Source organism: Terrapene carolina, unplaced genomic scaffold (assembly GCF_002925995.2).
Source record: "Terrapene carolina triunguis isolate 2854851 unplaced genomic scaffold, T_m_triunguis-2.0 Scaffold714, whole genome shotgun sequence".
Classification (NCBI taxonomy): domain Eukaryota; kingdom Metazoa; phylum Chordata; order Testudines; family Emydidae; genus Terrapene; species Terrapene triunguis.
In genome coordinates, this window is record NW_020665065.1 from 16,268,692 (window position 1) to 16,292,743 (window position 24,052).

General features: G+C 51.8%; 1 protein-coding gene across 1 annotated transcript in view; it reads right to left on the reverse strand.

The window, feature by feature from the left end:
• ARHGEF10L (Rho guanine nucleotide exchange factor 10 like) overlaps positions 1 to 24,052 on the reverse strand; it is a 161,438-nt gene that overhangs the window by 79,033 nt on the left and 58,353 nt on the right. The window contains exons 6-11 of the mRNA XM_026659969.2: positions 23,087 to 23,114; positions 20,241 to 20,454; positions 10,661 to 10,769; positions 4,084 to 4,190; positions 2,194 to 2,271; positions 251 to 430 (exon numbers count right to left, since the gene is read on the reverse strand). Coding sequence (XP_026515754.1) covers positions 251 to 430; positions 2,194 to 2,271; positions 4,084 to 4,190; positions 10,661 to 10,769; positions 20,241 to 20,454; positions 23,087 to 23,114 — 716 coding nt within the window. The remainder of the gene's footprint in view (positions 1 to 250; positions 431 to 2,193; positions 2,272 to 4,083; positions 4,191 to 10,660; positions 10,770 to 20,240; positions 20,455 to 23,086; positions 23,115 to 24,052) is intronic.

Here is a 24,052-nt window from a genome sequence, read left to right on the forward strand (position 1 = left end):
CAATAACCCAGGTTCCCAGTGGATTAGAGCTGGCAGCAGTGGGTGTGGAAGCTCCGTAGAGCGGAGTGGGGGCCCGGGATGGAATAGGGGATGCTGGGAAGGTCCAGATGGAAGGGTATTGACAGAGGACACTCGTGCATTTTATATCCTACGTCATTGCCTGGAGGCGGCTTTGGCATGCTGGGGGTGGGAAGAGGACGTGCGCGGGGGAGGGAACCCCGCCACCTCGCTCCAGAAGGGCATCTCTTACTGAGGCCACGAAGAGGTCCCCAATTTTCTCCGTGGCGTCCCACTCGGCCACGCGGGAGAACAAGGCGATCTGGAACATGGAGTGGCAGTGCAGGATCTCCTTGAGGCGGAAGAAAACCACCTGGCACTTCCTGGCGCTGAGGGCCTTGGGCTCCATCTCCATCAGGGGGTGTCTGTAATCCTGTAAGCCACAGGAGAGGGTTTAAACAGACTTTCCCGCCCTCGCCGCCCCGGATCCCGCCCGTCAGAGGAGCCCAAATGAGTTGGGTGTCCCCCTGTGACCTTCCCAGCCTTAATGGTCACATCTCAGCTCCCCAGCTGTGAAACAGGGATTTTGCTGCTCCCTCGCTCGTGCTCTTTGATGGCTTGTCTATTAGCCTGTAAGCTCTTCCGAGCAGGGACCAACTCTTACCTCAGGTCCGTCCAGCACTTCGCACCAGGGGACCCTGCTCCCGGTTGGAACCCATCAGCCCTACCATACTGAACCGGTTTGATGATTTTTAAAACCCTCTCCCTCCCCCGGCTCACTCCGGCAGTTTTCCCACATTGTTCCCCGTTGTTGCTCCTCCTTCGTGTTCTCATGGCCCCTGCCGTTCACAGCCCTCGCTGTGCTTTGCAAACGTTAACGAGTTTGTGTCTCTTGGCCAAAGCCCTCCATGCGCCATGGCTACCTTGACCTAAACTCAGCAGCAGGGTCCCCGCTTTGTGGCAACTTCGGATCAGTTTTTTTTAAACGGAAAACACCACAGAGTTCCCTGGGTGCGGGGAGGGTGGGTGGGAGGGTGAATCAAACGATCCATGGCACATTCCCTGCATTGTCTAATCGGATGTGTGATTAATTTTATGGTGCCCCTGAATTTTCAGTGAGCTACAGAGATTGTGCGTTGAAGTCACGTGAGCCGTGGGGCTCAGAGAGGCGGGAAGGGAGAATCTGGAGCCTAGTTTAGGACTGCACGATTAGCACATTTGCTGGATGCTTCTACTAAATGATCAGCAGTGAAACGGTTTAATGTAGCCGTTTAAATTGTTATCATTAGGCTTCAGAGTTAACAACCCACCTAGCTGCCTGGAGGCAGTTCGCACTACTCAGCACTACTGTTTAAGGCTGTCTGAAGACTCAGGCAGGCGTCCCGGCATCTGTTACACTCAGGGCTTTCTTTACAGGCTCTCTTTGTAACCGGAAGTGGTGGAAACTTAATTCTCTTTTTAACAAAAGCTTCAATTCTACAGCCCAACCCTACAGCAGCAAGTCCCACAGCACTGCAGAGTCAAGGCTCCCCTCCCCCCCAGCAGGTAGCCAAGTCCAGAAGCTGTCATGGCTACTCCATCATCTTACCTAGAGACAGGGGTGAAAGTAAGTTAAAGGACTTACCGGTACGCCGGAGTCCTGAGCAGGGGCGTGGCCTCACCCGGAAGAGGCGGGGCCTTTAAATCCTGCGACTGAGAGCTCCAGGGCCTTTAAAATCACCCCCGGAGCTGCCAGCTGCAGAAGTGGCTGGGAGCCCGGGGCTCAGGGGCAATTTAAAGGGCCTGGGACTCTGGCTACCACAGCGGAGCTCCGGGTCCTTTAAATCGCCAACAGAGCCCTGCCGCCGCTACCCCGGGGCTCTGGCAGCCGGGCTCGGGAGGCGATTTAAAGGCCTCTGGGCTCCGGCCGCTGCAGGGAGCCCCGGGCCCTTTAAATGACCAGCCTGGGGAAGCTGGGCCGGTCCAGCATGGCGTACCGGCTATTGCCCGTCCGCCGTACCAGCTCACTTTCACCTCTGCCTAGAGATCAGTCTCCCTGAGGTTCTCTCCCGCCCCCTTCCTTCCCTATTAAGATTTCTAAGGGGGATGAGGAGTTGTTCCCGTCTATCCCATCCTCCCCGCCCCTCCCATTCACAGATGTCTGTAGTCTGTCTGTGCTAGGGTGGGTGACTCAGATGGGCTTAAGATTGGCGTCACCTGGAGAATCCGCTTTAACGAGTCCACGTAGCTCCTCTCGCTCTGCACGATGGAGCCCAGGATGTGACGTCGCACCACCTGCAACACCCACACCAGGGTCACTGTCAGAAATGGGTGCAGAGCCCCTCCATCAGCATATGGGCGCGCACACACACACACACACACACACACACACCCTTAGCACCACATCACAGAACATGCACATCTTCACAGATATCGGTGGGAGGAAAGAAAAAGGGAAGGGGCTGGGGGAAGAAAGAGCGACAAGGTGTCAGGCTGTAGATCCACTCACAGAAGCAGAGCTATTTTGCTCACTCACAATGCTGCCTGGTGCTAGGACCCAGCAGAGTAGGGTGACCAGACAGCAAGTGTGAAAAATCGGGACAGGGGGTGGGGGGTAATAGAAGCCTATATAAGAAAAAGACCCAAAAATCAGGACTGTCCCTATAAAATCGGGACATCTGGTCACCCTACAGCAGAGCGATGTGGAGCTATTTTGCGGACTCATCTTTTTGGGGCAGATTGGACGGTGGTGAGGCAATTTAGTTACTCAACCCACAGCTACAAAAAACACACGGGGGGAATGAGACCAGCTGAACTCCAGCGTATTGGCAAGTTTGAAGAAGTCTGGTAAAGGCTCCACACATACTTGTGTGTCTACAGCCGTTGATCCTCTTGGGCCCCTCACTAGATGAAAACATGTTCCTCCAGCTCCCAAGCACAGCAGAGCCCAGCATCCCTCCCCTTGGGTTTACTACACTTAATGCTCTAAGATGTAGCGATGTTCTGGTGCTTCCAACCCCCAGGCACCCTCAGAGCGCCCCCTGCAGGTTGTGAGAACCTCACATGCACCAAGATGGACTTCCCACAATCTCCAGTGTGCCACAAATCATGGAGACAGGTAACCAAGTACCACTGGGTTCTGCTGTGCTGGAGAGGACCAAGCGGAGGTAAACAGCCCTCCTCTCCTCCCCAGAAGATCCCGCCAACCCTTGGAGAGAGCTACAGCAGATAACAGGGGGGAGGGATAGCTCAGTGGTTTGAGCATTGGCCCAGGGTTGTGAGTTCAATCCTTGAGGGGGACACTTAGGGATCTGGGGCAAAATCAGTACTTGGTCCTGCTAGTGAAGGCAGGGGGCTGGACTCAATGACCTTTCAGGGTCCCTTCCAGTTCTATGAGATATACCTATCTCCATTTATTTTATTTTAACGGGAAGCAATGGAAGGAGCCATGCTGGCTGGGGTTCTTGCCAGAAGATCAGGTAATTTCAGATAAGCCTCAAGCAATGGGATGCTTCACAAGTTAAGCTACTGGATGGTTCAACCTCACTTGTGACCACAGATTTGTGACCAGCAGGGGAAGCTCGCACATGGCAAGCCTCTGGGGATTGTTTAACTCCTACAGAACAGAGACAGATATTTGTTAATGTCAAGGAGCTTTCGCTGAAACCTGGTAGGGATCAATCTCGGGGTTCCAAACATTACATCTAATGGAGCTAGCTGAAATTTTCCAAACGTTTTGTCCAAAAGTGGCCTTTTTTAGGCAATCTAATTTTTCCCATAAAAATCGGGCAGTCGACATCTTTTGTTTTCATGAAAAAGATGCTCTTTGGCCAATAATTACTCCGCCCCCTCGATATTTAACCATTTAAATGACGTTTTTGATAAAGGCTTCAATCAAAGATTCAAAAAAGCAAAAGAAAAACGGCACAAAACAAGCCCCATTCGGACCCTTTGAAATAAAAGCAACTTTGCAAAGAGGCTTCCACGGGCAGACCAGCTCTGGATCAAAGGGACAGCTCTCAACATCACCACCATCCTACCGGGGGCAGTCAGTCAACCAGGGGAGGTCAAGTCCCATGTACTCAGCGCCTTCACCCTACCACAGACCTGTTGAGGGCTTAATCCATCCGGCATGGGGCCGAGCTCGGGAGGCGGGTGTTTCATGTCCGAGACGGTGACCTCCAGGAACCCCATGTCTTCCTCCTCAGAGTCACCTGGAAGACAAAACGCACAAGCAACGAACACCTGAGTGGCGCGCCCAGCAAAGCGTAGCCCAAGCAGAAGGACCAACGGCTAGTATCTTGCATGGGTGTGTCTTAAAGCTTCCTACAGCGGGGGAAGAGCACACGTGTCCGCTGAACATCCTGCCCCTGCATTCTGGAGGGCTCTAGACGCCTACCATTCAGATCACAAGCGCTTTGGGGCGGGCGCCACGGCCTCTCCCAGGCTGCAGACAGCGCTGGCGCTCAGAACATCCAGAGTGTTTGTCCAGCCTGCACTCACCCCCACCACGCACACACCCTTGCCATGGAGGGGGCTGGTAACCCGGTGGTTAACGCACTGGCCTTTTCTCTCTATTGGCATCAAGAACGAACCTAGAAACTTGAATACGCCGGTCTCGTCCTAGGTCTTAGACATTCCCCTGGGTGGAGATGCACCCCACGCTGCTCCGACCCACCGGTCAGCAGAATGGATAGCTCAAGCATGGCCCTGGGACTGAAGAGTAAACCGTCTGCCCGGGTGGCTGGGGCTCTGTTCATTGCCACAGTTGGTTCAAGGAGCAGAGGGTTCTTCTCTATGCAGCAGTATGTTGCACAACTACTTAGTCCAAGTCGGGACTTACAGGAAACCCTGAATGCTGACACCAGATACCATTGGGCTGCATTAATCAGCCCAAGGAATTTGAGAGGTAGGGACTGGAGAACCATGGAGATCTCAGCCTGGAACGAATTCCCTTTGGGTTTGCTAGAGCCAAGCCCTGGCTCTATCCCCAGCCGGAGGGCACAGGACCAGCGAGCCGAGTGCCCCGTCTGCCCCGAATGTCATGGGCAGCCAAGCACCCAAACGCCTGTAGCAGGGAAATCAAACTCACTTGGGGGTTTAAACCCATTTAATACTGCAAAGCTCCAACCAGCCTCCCATCTCAGGACCCTGCCAAGGGGCTGAACAGAATGATCCGAGCAGCGGACCACTGGGTTTTTTCCATTGTTCCTCATGGCTTCTTCAGAAATCAAACCCAAGCAAAGCGGGTAAGGGGAGGAATAACGAACCCCGTGCAGAGAGAAGCAGGAAGGAGTGAGCAAGATTGGAGAGCAGAGGCGACAGGAACCGAACCTACCTGAGAAGGGGAAGCCTAGAGAGACAAACCTCCCCTTACCTGAGGCAGAGACCGAAGAGGAGGAGGAGGAGGAGGAGGTGAGAATATAGTCTTTTTCAATGGAGCACCGTTTCCTCCACATTCTGCCCGCTGCATTCTCCCGCAAGCACTGCCTGTCAACTTCCTCTTCCCCCCCCCATTCTGGCTTTATGGATATAAATAGCCTCGGGAGGAAGGGCGACTGCTGGGGACGCTCTGGGCTTGTGTGGGTGGAGATAGGGAGGGGGATCAGAGGGCTGCAGGAATACAGCAGCTGCTTGGCTCACAACTCCCGAGTGACCTTTTTCCTTCCCTAATTTTGGAAGGGCAGCTCAGCTCGCTGTCGCTCGGCTCCAGCCCCGGCTGCCCAGAGTCCAATCGCAGCTAGGGATGGGCCCATCTCTGCGCGGACGCTGCTCTCGGGGAGCGCCTCATGCTCTGGGTCAGGTGGCAGGCGGCTGGGCTCCGAAGCCGAACCCCAGCCCCTTGCACGGAGGGGGGGGGCATAGGTGCCGACTCCGTGGGTGCTCCCAGAGTGGAGCACCCCTGGGGAGAAATTGGTGGGTGCAGAGCAAGCTCCCCCTCCCCCCCACCTCACCTCCACCCCTGAGCGCACCGCATCCCCCCTTCTCCCCCCAGCCCTTGTAACAAGCTGAGGGAGGGAGGGGGGAGGAGCGGGAACACGGCACGCTCAGGGGAGGAGGCGGGGATTTGGGGAAGGGGTTGGAATGAGGGCGGGGCAGGCACCCACCAGTGCCAGGAGAAGTTGGCGCCTATGGTGGGGGGAGGGCATAGGATGGCAGAAGACAGCCAGGTTTATCCCTAACTAGATTTGTCACCTAGGACGTCTCTTCCCTTGACAGGAAGCAGCCATTCACTTCGGTCACGACCCATCGGGTAACCCTACGTGCTGCTCAGACTCCTTTTCCTTTACTCCCCCAGCTATTTAATCACCCTCTAAGACCCTTAAAGACATGTGACATTCTCTAGTTACAGCATGGCCTGTGCTTGGACACAACACCACTCTCCATGCAGATACACAGGGCCCAGCTAACAACCGGACCCGTCTGCACTGTTTATAGCACCCTCTGGCTGTGGATCTCAAAGCAATTAGCAATTTAACTCTCAACACCTGTGTGTTTGGCATTATCCCCATTTCACAGATGGGGAAAACTGAGGCAGCAAGCGGGGAAGTGACTTGCTGCAAGGTCATACAGTGAGTCTGGGACTAGAACCCAGGACTCCTGACTCCCAGCGCTCTGCTCTAACCATTATACAATCCACTCCTTCTGGGAGATGGAGAAGCAAATGGACACCGGGGATCAAACCCCAAATACCGCTGGTAGCCAAACCTTGGGTGGATCACGCTGCTCTTACAGACACCCAACCTGTCTGCCTCTTTCTTATGCTTCAGCAGCTCTCACAAAGCTCGTTATGCCAGGCACGTCTCATTGGACTGAACTGAGTCCAGAGCACACGGACTAGAATCCTCCCTTGCTCTGGAAGTTCCATTGGGATCCCTGAAGCCCACAGGGGATATCGCACCTTTTCCATCTGCACTGCCCTGCTCCTGTGTTCCCCATTCCCTATATAACGTGAGAAGCATTAGCAGAGTCTGATTGGCTGGACTAAATTCCTTAAGAACATAAGAACTGCCATTCTGGGTCAGACCAAAGGTCCATCTAGCCCAGTATCCTGTCTTCCGACAGTGGCCAATGCCAGGTGCTTCAGAGAGAATGAACAGAACGGGTAATCATCAAGTGATCCATCCCCTGTTGCCCATTCCCAGCTTCCGGCAAACAGACGCTAGGGACACCATCCCTGTCCATCCTGGCTAACAGCCATTGATGGACCTGTCCTCCATGAATTTATCTAGTTCTTTTTTGAACCCTGTTATAGTCTTGGCCTTCACACCATCCTCTGGCAAGGAGTTCTACAGGTTGACTGTACATTGTGTGAAAAAATACTTCCTTTTGTTTTAAACCTGCTGCCTAGTAACTTCATTTGGTGACCCCTGGTTCTTGTGTTAAGAGAAGGAGTAAATAACACTTCCTTATTTACTTTCTCCACACCCGTCCTGATTTTATAGACCTCTACCATATCCTCCCTTAGTCGTCTCTTTTCCAAGCTGAAAAGTCCCAGTCTTATTAACCTCTCCTCATATGGAAGCTGTTCCATACCCCTAATCATTTTTGTTGCTCTTTTCTGAGATGGGGCAACCACATCTGCACGCAGCATTCAAGATGTAGGTGTACCATGGAGGCAAGATGATATTTTCTGTCTTATTATCTCTCCCTTTCTTAATGATTCCCAACATTCTGTTCGCTTTTTTGCCTGCCACTGCACATTGAGTGGATGTTTTCAGAGAACTATCCACAATGACTCCTTGTTTCCCCTTCATCAGCAACCCATGCACTTCCCTTCTCTGGAAATGTTGTTGCCTTGTGTTTTGTCTGTGCTGTCCTATGGGCCCAGATTTTTAAAGTTATTTAGGCACCTAACTCCCACTGAAATCAACAGGAGTCGGGTGGCTAAGTCCCTTTAAACATCTGGGCCTCAGGTCTCTGGGGCAGGGAACACATCAGATCTGTGTTTGTACAGCTCCTGTGTAAACGCACACTGAATGGACCCGAGCGGCTGGCTGACCCAGCATGGGCCATCTTAAAGGAAAGTCAAATATGAAGCCACACAGCTGAAGCAGAGGGATTAGCTAGCTTCTCGCCATTTGTACCCCTGGACTCCTCTTCATAGCCCCTGGCTCAGCTTTACAAAGCCAGGGACTTCCTAACTATAAGAAAAGTAGGACAATGGAACAGATGCCTAGGGAGGTTGTGGAAGCGCCTTCATTGGAGGTTTTCAAAAGGAGGCTGGAGAGCATCTGTCTTGGATGGTTTAGACACAAATCCCGCATCCGGGAAGGGGGTTAGACTAGATGACCCTTGTGGTCCCATCTAACCCTCTGGTTCTATGACTTCAGGAATCCATCTCGGTCTATATTTCCATAGGAGTTGCGTGGCCTGTGCCCTCTGTTGGTTTTGAAAGTCTCAACCCCTATGGGCAACGGTGACAGCTCACTGATCGATCAGTTTGCTTCGGAAGACGAGAGTGCTCATGAAGATCAACTTCTTTCCCAGTCCCCATGATCACAGCCCAGGAAGGCCAACTGGGACCAACTTGCTACGGGTTGGAACCAAGTATTAGAGCGGATTAGAAAATGGGGCTTCTTCCACCACTAACCCGTGGAACATTTCAACAGAAACTGAACATTTATGTCAAACAATTGGCCAAAAACTAGACATTTTCCATGAAAATTTGTTTAGTCGAAAACCCTATTTTCCACTGGGAAAACACCTTGATGGAAACTTTTTGACCAGCCCTACTAAATATCCCTGACTTAACAAGGCGGTGCTAGTTACTCGATCCGTGCCCTCAAGGGGCACCCCACAATGTCAGCACCTCCCCAGTTCAGCATTTCCCTCCCATGACTGAAGATAAGAAAGTTCCGCCACCGAAACTCTAGCTCGGGGTCGGCAACCTTTCAGAAGTGGTGGGCCGAGTCTTCATTTACTCATTCTAATTTAAGGTTTCGCGTGCCAGTCATACATTTTAATGTTTTTAAAAGGTCTCTTTCTACAAGTCTATATTATATAACTAAACTATTGTTGTATGTAAAGTAAATAAGATTTTTAAAAGGGGATGGTATAATGGGATAGCCTAATTTTGGCAATTAATTGATCTTCGACTATTAGCAGTAAATATGTCCAGTGGCCTGTGATGGGATGTTAGATGGGGTGGGATCTGAGTTACTACAGAGAATCCTTCCCTAGGTGTCTGGCTGGTGAGTCTTGCCCACATGCTCAGGGTTTAGCTGATCGCCATATTTGGGGTCGGGAAGGAATTTTCCTCCAGGGCAGATTGGCAGAGGCCCTGGGGGGTTTTAGCTTTCCTCTGCAGTGTGGGGCACAGGTCACTTGCTGGAGGATTCTCTGCACCTTGAAGTCTTTAAACCAGGATTTGAGGACTTCAGTGGCTCAGACACAGGTTTGTTACAGGAGTGGGTGGGTGAGATTCTGTGGCCTGCGTTGTACAGGAGGTCAGACTAGATGATCATAATGGTCCCTTCTGACCTTAAAGTCTATGATTCTATGCAGAGCCCCCCAGACTGGTGGCCAGGACCTGGGCAGTGTGAGTGCCACTGAAAATCAGCTCGCGTGCCGCCTTCGGCATGGGTGCCATAGGTTGCCTACCCCTGCACTAGCTGGTTTCCTCTCTCCTCCTTCACATGCCGCCAAAAGGCTAACGGAAGGGATATGGTTTGGCACAGTCGTTTCCATGGAAATAAGCAGCAACACTCAGAATTACAACAGACCCGGGTGGCAACCGGGGGATGATCCAGATTTAGTCACGAGGGGCCAAATCCTCTGCAGACAGCAATGCCAACCCAGCCAAGGAAGTTACGCTAGTTACTCCAGCAAAAGGTTTTGCCCCAGCACATTGTTCTGGTTTAGTAACAGCAGCAGAAGCAATGCATGAAATAAAACAGGAACGTGATTTTTATCTTTAAAAAAAAAATATGACTAACCAAAACAGATTTTAGGCCAGAAGCATCTGGCTTTGTTTTCTCAAAACGTGCTGAGCGCCCACCGCTCCTACTGAAGATAAACACTTTAGACATTCAGGCCATTAGGGGACAGATTTTTCAAATGCTGCCCACTCTGAATTTGGGCCAGATGACCAGCTCCCGTCAAGACACAAAGATTTTCGGAAGAGCACAGCCCTCAACCGGAGTTTGTTTGAAAACCTGCCCATTACTTAGCAGCATCTAACTGGGAGAAGGGTTCTTTGGAAAACCCGGCCCTGAATGAAGGGTGCTTTTAACGTATGGCCTCTCCAGCTTGAGAGTCATGAAAGCTTTGATAGGTTTTAGAAAAACTAAATAGGAAAGGGATTCTGGGATGTGTTTTTAAAGGGTATATAAAGGTTTGACATGTAAACTTGCCCCCCACTGTTGGAATCCCTGATACAACTGCCTTGCACTAGGCAAGGGGCAAAGTTTTCACAAGCACCTAAATCCCATCTTCAAAAGTTAGACACTTAAGAGCCTAAGTCACTTAGATGCTCTGAGCAATTCCACGCTAGAGCACAAGCGTGAGAGAGTGCAAAAAGGAGGCAAAAAGCATACGTTAGAGGCGGGGGGGGGGAAATCAAATTGCGATCACCCAGTCATTCGTAGGAATTGCAAGGAGTTCTGGTATTTTCAGTTTGATTTTTCTTTCTGTAAAAATCAGTTATTTTGCACCTGACACCGACCGCCCCAGCGCCAGTTACCTGGGGCTTCCTTCCGGTGCAAGAAGGTCACTTTGCGCATGACAGCAATCTTCGTCTTCTCCAAGCCATCCTTTGTGCCGCTTCTGGCGGCTTTCATCAGCTGAGTCATCTGAGGAGAAGAGGCGCAAAGCAGTGACCATCTCCGTCAACCCTCCAGCCCCAGCTGCTCCATCCCAGAGCAAGCAGCAGCCCACGCTCCCTGCCTCTTTGCTAGGAACGGTTCGACTTCCAAGACACAAGAGCAGCTCTTCCTCCCCATGTCAACCACACACACACACACACACTCGGGGGGGGGGGGGGCCACGGACCCTCTTGGCCCTAAAGAAATGGCATTGAAAGAATCTGAATAATTTCTTTCAATAGCAGCTTTAAAAAAACAGCCACACTTTATATTAAAGATCCTTTGTAAAGGGTTAAATTATTCAGAGATGTTATTAGCGTGTTCCAGGCATGAGTAGTATGTGCTACAGCTGGCTTGCAGCACAGCACTAGAAAGTGTGCTGGATGGTTGATAAGCAATCTCTCAACCGGAGGTCTCTCTAGCAATCTGGAACAACTGACAGGCATTGACTGAAGCATCTATTAACCCTTCAGAGATGAAACCTTAGCGTCAAGTGCGATCTATATACCTAGAGAGATTCCCGTTGGCGATACCATCATAGGAGCCTGAGGAGCAGTTTCTTGCAGCAAGTTCTGATCTTTTCCATCTCCGAAAAAGAGGAAATGCCACTTTTTTGGTTTAAGCTTGTGAATTTAGTAATGGGGTGGGGACTGTCAGACGCGCGGCATTGGCCAACTCTGCTCCTGTCAAAGCAGAGGGCAGAACTCCGGCTGGCTTCAATGGGAGTGAGGTTAGGCTGATCAAATCCTTTGCGCCTGCTCATGGACAGCCCCGGTGCCTGAAGTCCTATTTACACCCAGGACAGGGCAGCAGCGATGCAAAGCTCCCCCACACATCCTGCCAATGTGCTCTCTGGAGGCACCACCTCCAGGGTAGAGAGAGCTCAGACTCCAGGGCCCTGTCTATCCTTGGCCTCTCTGCTGAGCCTACCAGCCAGGCAGTCAGCTATGGGACTGAACTGAGCCCCAAGAACCAACTGCACACGCGCCACCAAACCATCAGCAGATGGTGGCGTCTTCTAGTCCCTGCCCGCTTGGCCAGATGCAGACGGGATCCCAGGCTCCCTTTCCCAATCTGCCAGTTGGGCACGCCAGCCTGCCCACCTCCTCTTCTGGCATTTCCAATCGGACTAGACAGCAGTAGCGCTCCGGGGTCTTTACTGCCTCCTCTCTGGGACCAGCCTCGGCCCAGCTCCAGCCATGGGGCTCTAGGAACGCGTCGCCAGCCAGCTGCACGCGAGCGATCCTACTGACTTGACAGCTTCTCTGTAATGCCACTCCCTTCGGGAGCTCCCTCTGCCCTTTGGCACGTGACCCTCACTTGGATCAGTCCAACACATTAAAAGGGCCGGCGTCCCACACGTAGGGAAGGTGGGAAGAGCAGGTTCATGGTGAAGCAATGCAGCAGCCTAGTGTACATTCTCACAGAGGACCTGGCAACCGTCTCCAGGGGACCACGTGCCCGCTAAGGATAGCTGGAGCATAGCGCACCCCGGCTATGCCGACTCCCCATTCCCTGCACAAGGGGCTGAAGGGAAGGCAACCTGCTGGGAACTCCGCCAGCAAGGGGCACATCGCCATCCACGTGGGACAGAGAATCTGTCCTGTAGTGACCCATCAGATTCAGACCAGGTTTGAGTGTTAGATAGTCCGTGAACATTTAAAGCAGGAAGGGATGCTCAAGGTGGGCAAATGGAAGGGGGAAAGACTGTGCTGATCTGCTCAAGACCAGCTTAGTTTCAAGCCATTAACAATTTTATGGGACATGTTTTTACCACATCCGGCAATCTCCCCCCACCCCCTCTTCCCTGGTATTTGTGAACCACGGCTATTTGCACACGCAGGAGCTTTGCACTTGTACCTGAAAATCCAACAGCTGCACGTGCAAAGTGTCCATTTGCAAACTGCTGGGGCTAGAGATCAGTGTAGCACCTGGAGGGCAGACGCACACACTCTGCTGAGAGCAGGACACCTTATCTGGCCCCGATGGTTCAGAAAATACTTGTAACCATCACCACGGGTGGGTACGGACTAGAGCTGGTCAGAAAAATCTTGACAGACCCATTTTCCATCAGAGAATGCAGTTTCCTCAAAGTTAAAACCTTTCCCGAAATGTGTCAATTTCACCAAAGATTCGTTTTGGACAAAACCCTCAAAAAAGTTCCAACCATTAAAAACAAGGTTCCTTTTGGATATTTTTCAAAAAAATGGTTTGATTTTTCATTTTGAAAAAAAACTTTACTTTTTAAAAAAAATGTATTCTATTATACTAGAAAATAAAAAAAAGTTAATCAAAACAAAATTAATTGACCAAAAAAAATAAAATTGGAGTTTTCTTTCATGGAGTAATTAGAAATTTTCAGGTTTTATTCTTAACTGGAATGAAGACAAATGTGAAAGTCCCTAAATCCTTCATGAAATGGATCTGGCATCCTCCACACAGGTCTACCACTGACCTCTTTCGGGTGAACCTTGTAACCCCAACCCAGGTCAGGTGATTGCAACAAGGAGATGAAGTTCAGTCTCTTACCACCAATCTCGGGTGTTGCAGTATTACAGCATGGTACCAGCAGTGGGATTTGAACCCACACCTCTGGGCCCAGATCTGTGGCACACTACTATTACAATATGGGGCCTTCAACCGGTCGCTACGTTCGAGAATTTAACTATTGCCCATTTTGTGCTGCAGACCTGAATAATTTTGATGGAGGACGGCGTTCAAATTCCACCTTTGGGAGGATGACTTATGGTAGGTTTTTAAGGGGCAGCTGTTTCAGGCCACAAAAAGGTTTAGAATTTCGGAAGTATCCCTGGCTGAGATGGATTAATGGGCAGAGGGCAGGGGAGGTGGACAAAGATGCAGGTTGAATGCAAGACATCAGATTCTTATTGCTCTCGTGTTTTAGGAAGCGTCGTAAGCAGCAGTACTGAGAGATGAAACCCAGAGCAAAGACAGGACAATCAAATGAGGGGCCAATCAAATACGATATCCATTTTCAGTCTCGGGCAACGGATCAGATAATAACACGGTCATTTTATACAGAGGTTCCATCTACAAATGGTTTATAAAGGGTTACTGGACTGCTGTAAGCATGTGCTAGGCATAGTTATAAGCATGTCACTAGCAGGCATTAGAGCAAACAGCCACATGCCAACTTTTCACACATCCTCTATACCAGTCAAAAAATACATGTGTTCCAGAACCCCATATTCAGAGCCCTCTCAAAAACGCTAGATGTCCCTATCTTGCCTTCTCCAAGCTTGTGTATTTCAGGGCTGCTGGAGGAGCTGGTATTAAGAAGTGGATTGCAATAACTATTTGTGTGGCCAAATGTTATTTTGAGAAAATGGAAATCTGCAATTCCTCCCTCGGACACAGACTGGCTTAGTGAGCTCTCTGCTAGCGCACGAATAGAAAAAAAATCACTGTCTAATAGAAATGTTTGGGAGAGGAGGAATGAAGGTGCCTGGTCACACATGAAACCGTTGCATATTTTTGCAGTTTAGTATATATTAGTTAACATCGCTTATGTTCACATTTATCTGTTTAGTCACTGACCTGATACCCTACATGACCTCCTCAGGCTCAAGTTTTTGGTTTGATTTTGTTTCGATTTTTTCCAGGTTTTAAAAAATAACGAACGCTGAATTTTGTTATTTACATGCTACTTCCTTGTTGGGCCTGTATTTACATATGTTTGGTTTCCTTCTGTGTTTATATTTTATATAAAAAAATAAAGTTTAAAAAAAGTGTTATAGATGTTTATAAGCAACCTATTGACCTACTGGGCTCTATAGCAATCAATTAACTGCTTATAAAGGAAACTTTAATACGAAGTGTGACCAATATTTTGCACTTAGAGACAACGGCTTCCATATAAAAGTCACCAGCATTTGCCAGAGAGGTATCCAAGATACATGGTTAACTTCTTAAAGGTATAGGAACTACTGCTCTCAGACCACTGTGTGGGAACGGCTGGTGCCTTCTTAAATGGGAGCCACTCTCCAGAGCGCCCAATGTCTGCACACGTTTTACGAAGGCCAACTCACTCGTGTGCAGTTCTGCTCTGAAAAGTGACTGTGCAAAATTGGCACCTCCTTACTCAGCAGATCTTCTCCCAGGCTCATCTGCCCACTTCAGCCACTCGGCGGCAGCGTTAACTCCAGCTCTCTACCTTCTCCCTTGAGCAAGGAGCCGCACTGTGAAATAACACTGATCTGGAGCGTATTAGTAGCTAACTAGAGCTAACAGCACCAGCGCACTGGAGTTAAGGAGGTCTTGGGGGGGGGGGGGTTAGGGCTCCCATGAACTCGGCAGTGAAGACAAACCCTTAAATAAGGCTCTGCTGCTTTTTACTCCCCATAGTCGTGCAAGAGCCAATGCAGCTGGCAGAGGGGGGGTGCGGGATCCCAGGCCATCTGGTGCAAACCATATTGTTAATTAGCTTCCAGTCAGTGACACCTGGGGCTGCACAGGGGTCACCAAGGGCAAAATTTGATCTGCAGAACCTTTTACTGGTCACAAGGCACAAGGAAAATGCCGGGTGAGGTGCTCAGATCCAAAAGGGAGCTGGCAGATAAACCCCTCCTCCTCCTGCATCATTTTACTTGGAAGCCAAGCTCATTTGAAAGAAAGCAAACCTGGAAATGCCATTTTTAGAGTCACTTTTCAGAGCCACACCCATGCTGTGTGGAACCCCTGGGAGGCAGGGAAGCATTCTACCCGTTTTCCCAGACAGGTTTCTTGATTTCCCAGAAACCAAGGCACAAAGGTGACATGGCTTGGCCACAGGCAATGGGTGTAGCTACACTTCGAGCTCGAGGGGACAGATCCATGCTAGCGCTGGTGGCGCTAGCGTACTAAAGATAGAAGCGTAGCTGCCCCGAGTACATGCCTAGAGATCGTACTCCGGGTGACCGGCCCCTCCTGCCACTTGCATTGCCACGGCTACACTTCTCCGTTCAGTCCTCTAGCTGGCGCGGGTACGTCTCCTCGAGCTGGGGTTTGCACGTACCCAGGGAGTCACCCGGAACAGAACCGACGCCCGGTTCTCGCCCCTGGTCCACGCGCCTCTGCCCCTTTAAGAGCATCTCACAGTGCCCCTTTAAGAGCATGCTTGCAGACTTGAGTTCAGCACACCTGGTGTAAAAGGGAAGCACTCATGCGAAGCAGAGAGAGACTGCGGTGCAGAGAGAGCATGCAACCCAGGAGGGATCGATAAGGGGGTAAAAAAACAGTCTGAAGGAGGGACAGTACCTTACAATCGTATTTCTGCTTCAGCTCCTGCATGTCTCTCCCCCCAACTCTTAAAGCCAGAATGTCCCTCTTTGTCCTGGCGTATCTCTCCTTTAGCCTATTCAGGTCTGGAGAAAGCTGCGCCCCAAGCAATCAGGTAGGAGGAGAAGCAACAGGCGGCGGGAAGAGAGGCAGAGAAGAGAGATTCAGGTAAGCAGCCAAACACAGGAGGAGAAACAAGAGGACCAGTGATCCGTCTAGACTAGCCCGTCTGAATGCAGGTGGGGCGCTCCTGTCCCCTCCATCCGAAGGAGAGGAGCACCTGCCATGACCCCCACCAGGGTGGGGATAGCTCTTGTCCTGCTCCCTGGAGGGGAGCGAGGGGGAATCTAATTGCTCAGGAGAGCAAGAGGCCTTGTGCTGAACGGTGGCCAAGGCTCTCCCCACCCCAAGGCCATGTCTGCAGTGGTGCACCAGGACCTACTGGTGCTCCTCTGAGGCAGGGGAGAGGGGCTGCCAAGCAGGGATGCTCCCCGCCAGGCACCAGATTGTGGGTCCTGGGCCCCCCCCTTTAGAGATCCAGCCAGGCAACAACCGCTATGTCCAGTAATTTACCGGGCTCTCCACAGCCCCCAATCCCATGTCAAGGCCCCCGATGCAGGAACCCATTCCCCGACTCTGAGCCCAAGGAGAACTCGCTACGGGGGCGGGGAGACGAGAGGGGGCAAGGGAGGGTCCCACTGCTGCATTAAGACAAGCTGCTTCGTAGCCCTGCCCAGCATGTCCCCCCCAGACCGCACAGCAAAGCGGGACAGAGGCAAGCGCACACAGGAGCCTGGAGGTGGGGGGGGGCGCGGAAGGAGGGGGTAGCACACGCTCATGCAGTATGCAGGGCGCCAAGCGGGATCTCAGCCACCAGGAGGCATTGCCGGGTGCCCCCCATCCCGGTCAACCCTCTCCCCTCCCAAGTCTGCGTCCCACCCCCAGTCAGAGGCACTCTGTGGAACAGTCTGAGGGCTGGAGCGTCTTGTCCCAGCTGTCTGGGAGCGCAAAGCACCGACAGGCAATAGGAACAGACGTAACAGCTTTGTCGTGCACGTCTGCCCCACGTGGGTATCTGCCCGGCACTGGCTGCTCCCCATAGTCCTGCTCCAGCGCACCCTGGGCTCAGTGTAAAACCCGGGAGGGATTCTCTGGGGCACGGGCTCTTCTCTGCTTGCGTCACAGTCCTGGTTTGGACTCAGAACAGGACATCACAGAGGAAAAACCCTCTACAGACAACACACTTATAGGCAGGGCTTAATTTGTGCTGGGGCGTGCCAGGGCTAAGCCCCGGCGCCTCCGGGCCCGGCCGTTCGGGGCCCCGGCGCCTCCGGGCCCGGCCGTTCGGGGCCCCGGCGCCTCCGGGCCCGGCCGTTCGGGGCCCTGGCGCCTCCGGGCCCGGCCGTTCGGGGCCCCGGCGCCTCCGGGCCCGGCCGTTCGGTTATGAAACTAAAAAAGATGGCTTGAGCCCCGGCACCCAATTGCTTGAGCTCCAGCACCTCTTCCGTTACCAATAGGTCTATGCGCCCTTTCGAGAAGGTGCCAGCCTATGGTAGGATTTCACGACTAACCGCTTCGAGAGGCAGTCGGCCAGTTCTGAATGACGGAGGGATGACCCGCCACGCAAGAAAACGGGACACTCAGGGTCCCGACCCAAGGGGAGAGCAGAAGCTTTAGCCCCCCCTCCCCCCAAAATGAGCAGTTGAACTAGCTGATTTATAGTACAATAATACAGGATGCAATGTGTATCGAGGAAGGTCTTTTATGGAAGCTTATAATGTTCTGAACTTGGTCATCATGAGATTAGACGACAGAGCACGGATCTGTCTATATAAACACTGTGCTCATAACCTGCATTACAATTTCAGGTACACCTCACCGCCGGGAGGGGCGCCGCCCACGCCAGGGCGTGACAGGAAACCGGTTCCACGTAACAACCGTCACTCGGCAGGTGCTGTCCGTGAAACACTGGATCTTCCCCACGGCTCAGGGGTACACTGGGAAACTGTTCAAAGGCGATACGCAGCTTGTACTAGAAAAGGGGTTTTATCGAACGTAGACACGTTTGTCGGTAACTGTCATCTCTGAATTGGTGGCTTTTCTAGTCAATGGCATCACTACACAAGGGATGTGGACAAGGGCTGGTCTACACTGGGGGGGGAAAATCGATCTAAGATACACAACTTCAGCTATGTGAATAGCGTAGCTGAAGTCGAAGTATCTTAGATCGATTTACCTGGGGTCCACACGGCGCGGGATCGATGGCCGCGGCTCCCCCGTCGACTCCACTACTGCCGCTCACTCCGGTGGAGTTCCGGAGTCGACGGGGAGCGCGTTCAGGGATCGATATATCGCATCTTAACGAGACGCGATATATCGATCCCCGATAAATCAATCGCTACCCGCCGATACGGCGGGTAGTCTGGACGTACCCCAAATTGAAGCGAGTCCAGTGGAGGGCAACGAAAATGATCAGGGGGCTGGGGCACGTGACTTACGAGGAGAGGCTGAGGGAACTGGGGTTATTCAGTCTGCAGAAGAGAAGAGGGAGGGGGGATTTGATAGCAGCTTTCAACTACCTGAAGGGGGGTTCCAAAGAGGATGTTCTCAGTGGTGGCAGATGACAGAACAAGGAGTAATGGTCTCAAGTTGCAGTGGGGGAGGTTTAGGTTGGATATTAGGAAAAACTATTTCTCTAGGAGGGTGGTGAAGCACTGGAATGGGTGACCTAGGGAGGTGGTGGAATCTCTATCCTTAGAGGTTTTTAAGGCCCAGCTTGACAAAGCCCTGGCTGGGATGATTTAGTTGGGATTGGTCCTGCTTTGAGCAGGGGGTTGGACTAGATACCTCCTGAGGTCTCTTCCAACCCTAATCTTCTGTGATTCTAATAAACCTTTTGTTTCTTTGCACCCCACGCAGGTCTCTGGTGCACAAACCGGGTGGACGCAGGGGCCAAAGTCAGCTAGTGTCTGGGGGGCTGGTCTCACACCTTTGAGGGTGACGCACCAGAGGGGAAAGTCGGCGTCTGGTCGTTAAGAACTCGGGGAGGACGGATTTGGGAAGACTCGGGACGGGAAGGGCTGCTGGTGTCACCCTGCAAAGGCCGGTGGACGCCAGAGTGAGACCTCGTGCTTGTGGGCTGGCTACTGGCATCAGGACTCTGAACCAAAGCTGCACAGCATAAAAATCCTCCAGGCTACACAGCAGGGGGTCAGTGAACCCCTTCCTGGCCTGGGCAGCCCCCCAAATTGTCCCAGCTGGGATTCTTGTTGCCCCCATTTGACTGCACCAGAACAGCCCTGCAGCCAGCTGTGCATCATGAACCATTAGCGGGGGTTCAAAGAGGACAAGATCTAGCGTGCATGGTGGGGGGGGGGGGGGACACGGCAATGTACCCCGATAGCCTGGAACAAAGCCTCGGCTCCTAGGAAACTGCAGCCATGAGTAGAATCCTGGTTCAAACAAGGCCACAAATGGCCTCCCCAGTACCAGGCAATATCGGAGACCAGCAGCTAATTTATTATCCCAGTTCAATTTCTCTGGGCAAGATGTTAAATAAATTAAAAAACAAAATCCACCCACCATCTGCTTGAACACCTGGTTATTATATGGGGCTTTTCCTCCATAGATCTCAAAGCACTTTACAAAGGAAGTCAGTGCCATTAGCCCCATTTTACAGATGGGGAAACTGAGGCAGAGAAGGGCAGGGACTAGCAGAGTCAGGAATAGAACCCAGGTCTCCTGAGTCCCAGTCCAGTGCTCTGCCCACTAGGCAACAGTCTCTGGGGGTCCACTTAAGTCCCCTTCCCCTCTCCCAGGCAGCGGGGATTAGTCAAGCTAAAAGGTTTCACATCCAGGCCATCCGAGTGCACCCCATAGCTCAGCTGAGTCAAATTTGAAACAGCTACACCCCTCACATCCTCCCAGTCTGCTGCTTACCCGCAAGCTATTGATACACCACTCCCTTAACCATGGATGGGCTACCAACATTTACAACTGGGCATTAGCCTGACAAACCATTTAGCGTTTACCCTCCAGCGCCCCCAACCAGTACAGCCCTGGATCATCGACGAGAGAAGTGGGTCAGAGGTTTTATTTCAAACTGGTGCGCCACCCCCCCACACCAGCCATCGAGGCAGGACCGGTTGTATCCGCTCTCAGGGCACATCGTGCGCCGATTACCTTTGGCTGGAAGGACGCCTTGTGTTTGGCAGGTTCCACCTCAGGCTTGGCCTCTTCGCCAGAGTCCTCACTGTAGCTCTCAAACTCGCTGGAGCTCCAGCCTAGGTCCTCGGCTTCCCGATGTGCCCCATCCTCGAAAAGCAGGTTCCTGTCTGCCCCTGTCGGGGCGGGGGAAAGAACAGAACACCATTGGCAAAGGCCTACGGCATTGACTCTCGGGAGGAGGCATTTGCTTCGACCCACGACGTGCCCAATTAATTCAGCATTCTCCACAGTGTGCCTCTCGGCCTCCCACACCGCCCATTTCCAGGGTTGACCCAGGCCCGGATATCACGCTGCATTCACTTGCCTCGGAAGGCACTGCTCCAGAACGAGGCAAATCTTCTGAATCTATGGCTACAAGCGTCAGTAAGCCATACTGGGGTGAAAATGAGGAGAAGCGCCGCCTAAGGAAATTGGTGGAACTTAGATCTCTTCCAACCAGGCAGGACAGTGGATGAGAAAAGGAACCATCTTGCAAGCGGCAAGGGGGCTGGGGCAGGCTGGAGAAGGACAAGGCGACTCAGTGATCTTTTCCCCCTCTCCAACCTCTGTTTCCAGGTGCTGTATTCAGGAAAGGCAACTAGTGGGTCAGGCCAGTTCTCTTAACATTCATGCTCAGAGCAGCTATGCACCATGCCCAAAGGACAAGACTAGGCCAGCCGGGGATAGCAGCTTTGGCCAAGCAGCAAGCTCTCCCTCTGAGAACGGAGATGGTTGCATAGACAGACCAGCCACAAGTCACCACAAGGAACTTGAGAAAAGAGAGTGGAGCAGAGGGGCTTGGACCCATGGAAAGCAAGGTGAGAAGTCCTGAGAGTTCCAGGGGAACATGACGACCCACAAGGAGCAGCCTCAGAGGCTGCACAGATCGACAGCCGATTCCCCACCGAGTCGGCCATAACTGTGGGATCACGAGACACAGCACAGGTCGGTATCAGTAGGTGGGTGGGTAGGCGGAGCGGCGCTGCCCAGCAGAGGGCGCTCCTGTGCCACAGTTGGAAGACTTCGTTCTCTTCCTGGAATTGGACAGACAGGTGGCTAATGCTGAGGCATCCCAAGCTAGAGCCTGCAGACCCAAGGCAGGGAGGTCCCCCCGGGGCAGGCACAGTGAGAGGCGGCATTTCTCAAGAGAGATCAGGGAAGGTGGGAGAGAGGCACGTTATTATTGCTCATTTCTGTGACTATAGTGCCCGAAGGATCCAGTCGGGATGGGGACCCCACCGTTCTCTACAAACGGTCCCTTCCCCAAAGAGATGAGGGTCTAACTAAAGCAGGGCAAGGAAGGAGCATTAACCCCATTTTATAGATAGGGAGTGGAGGGCCTGAGAGATTAAGTGATTTGCCCAGGGTCACAGAGGAATCAATGTCACAGCTGGGAGAGTCCCAAGCCCTGGGTAACACTGTTGGCAAAAACAGCTCCCCTAACCACAGTGTCCTTCTTCCCCCCCTTCTTATTTGTGTTTAAACCTTGTCTATTTACTACTTTCCTCCTCCTCTAGCCTGGACCATGTGCTTTTCCATTTCGATTGGTCAAGCCGCCATCCATTCCCTATTTCAGTGGATCCATTTTCCGCTCGTCAGCCCAAAGCAGAGATTTGGTAACACGGAAGAGGATTTGGGGCGGGATCTTGCACATTTCTGTCATGTCTAAAATAAAAACCCAGCCCATGCGACACTGCAGGGAGTGTGCCACGCAGCCCCTTTAAACAGACTCAGGGGGAGGGCTAGCTCAGTGGTTTAAGCATTGGCCTGCTGTGAGTTCAATCCTTGAGGGGGCCATTTGGGGATTTAGTTGGGGATTGGTCCTGCCTTGAGCAGGGGGTTGGACTAGATGACCTCTTGAGATCCCGTCCAACCCTGATATTCTACGATAACACAGTGGTGCCAGTACTATTATTTATTTCTTATTTGCATTGCAGTAGCTACCCCGAAGTCCCATCACCACCTCATCCCGCTCGGTGCTGTACAAACACAGAACCCAAGGGTGTCCCTGCCCCAACCAGCTGCTGCGTCAGCCACCCCAGAGTCAGGCGATAGCAAGGTGAGCCCAATTCAGAGTTTAAAAAAAAAAAAAAATCCATTCCCAGATGTATTCTCTCCTTGGCAAGCAAGTCGTCCGTATCCCCAACCCCCAGCTTTCTTGTGGCCCATGCTGCCTCTGTTCAGTACCTCGTGCGTTGCAGAGCCACAGGAGTCTCACCTTTATTTGCACAAGAACCAGAATAGCCAAGTGAAGAAGTGTGCCTGCGTTCACTGGACCCAGATGGCTTATTCCTTTACCGTAGACGCAGGTCTCTGGTGAAGGTCAGAGGTACACCTGCACCATCTCTGAGCCTGCTACGGCAGAAGATGGCCAGGCCCCTGGGCCTTCCATCCCAGCTGATTCCACCGAGCCTCAACTACCAGGAACTTTTGGAACCTTTGCCCCAAGTTACCATGGCACCGCGGGGCCCGTTCCTCCTCCAAGCTCCCGCCAGCACACGGCGGCCATATTTAAACACAGCCCTGCTCCTCTCAGTGGAGGCACAACACAAAGACGTGCAGCTTTCATTGAGCTCTTGCCATTTTTTTAAAAGACCGATCACCAGGCTGAAGGGACGGGCCTTAGAGGCCAGCCACACCATCCTCAGCTCCCTGAGCTTGGCTGACCTCCTCACTCCAATGAACTCAACAGCAACACTTCCCATCGACTCCAGTGGGGCCGGGATTTCAGCCCTGGTTTGTATTTCCTTGTCTCTGGTGGGCCCTTCCCACCTGTCGGAACAGCGAGAAAGATCCCCACAGTCCTTCCATCATTCCTAGACTCCAAGGCCAGACGAGACCATCGTGATCCTTTAGTCTGACCGCTCGTATACCACAGGCCAGAGACCTCCCCCAACACCATTCCTAGGGCAGATCTTTTAGAAAAACATCCGATCTGGAGTTAAAAAATTGTTAGCGATAGACCCACTATGACCTTGGTACATTGTTCCAATGGTTAATTACTCACACCATTAAAAATGTACACCTTATTCCCAGTCTGAATTTGTCTAGCTTCAGCTTCCAGCCATTGGATCATGTTGGACCTTTCTCTGCTAGATTAAAGAGCCCGTTATACTAAATATTTGGTTCCCCATGTAGGTGCTTACAGATTGTGATCAAGTCACCCCTTCAGCTTCTCTTCGTTGAGCTAAATAGACTGAGCTCCTTGAGTCTCTCACTATCAGGCAGGTTTTCTAATCCTTTAATCATTCTCATGGGTCTTCTCTGACCCCTCTCCAATTTATCAACATCCTTCTTGAATTGTGGACATGAGAACTGGACACAGGATTCCAGCAGCGGTCGCACCAGTGCCAAATACAGAGATAAAATAGCCTCTCTGTTCCTACTCGAGATTCCTCTTATAGATTCATAGATTCTAGGACTGGAAGGGACCTCGAGAGGTCATTGAGTCCAGTCCCCTGCCTTCATGGCAGGACCAAATACTGTCTAGACCATCCCTGATAGACATTTATCTAACCTACTCTTAAATATCTCCAGAGATGGACATTCCACAACCTCCCTAGGCAATTTATTTCAGTGTTTAACCACCCTGACAGGAAGTTTTTCCTAATGTCCAACCTAAACCTCCCTTGCTGCAGTTTAAGCCCATTGCTTCTTGTTCTATCCTTAGGGACTAAGATGAACAAGTTTGCTCCCTCCTCCTTATGACACCCTTTTAGATACCTGAAAACTGCTATCATGTCCCCTCTCAGTCTTCTCTTTTCCAAACTAAACAAACCCAATTCTTT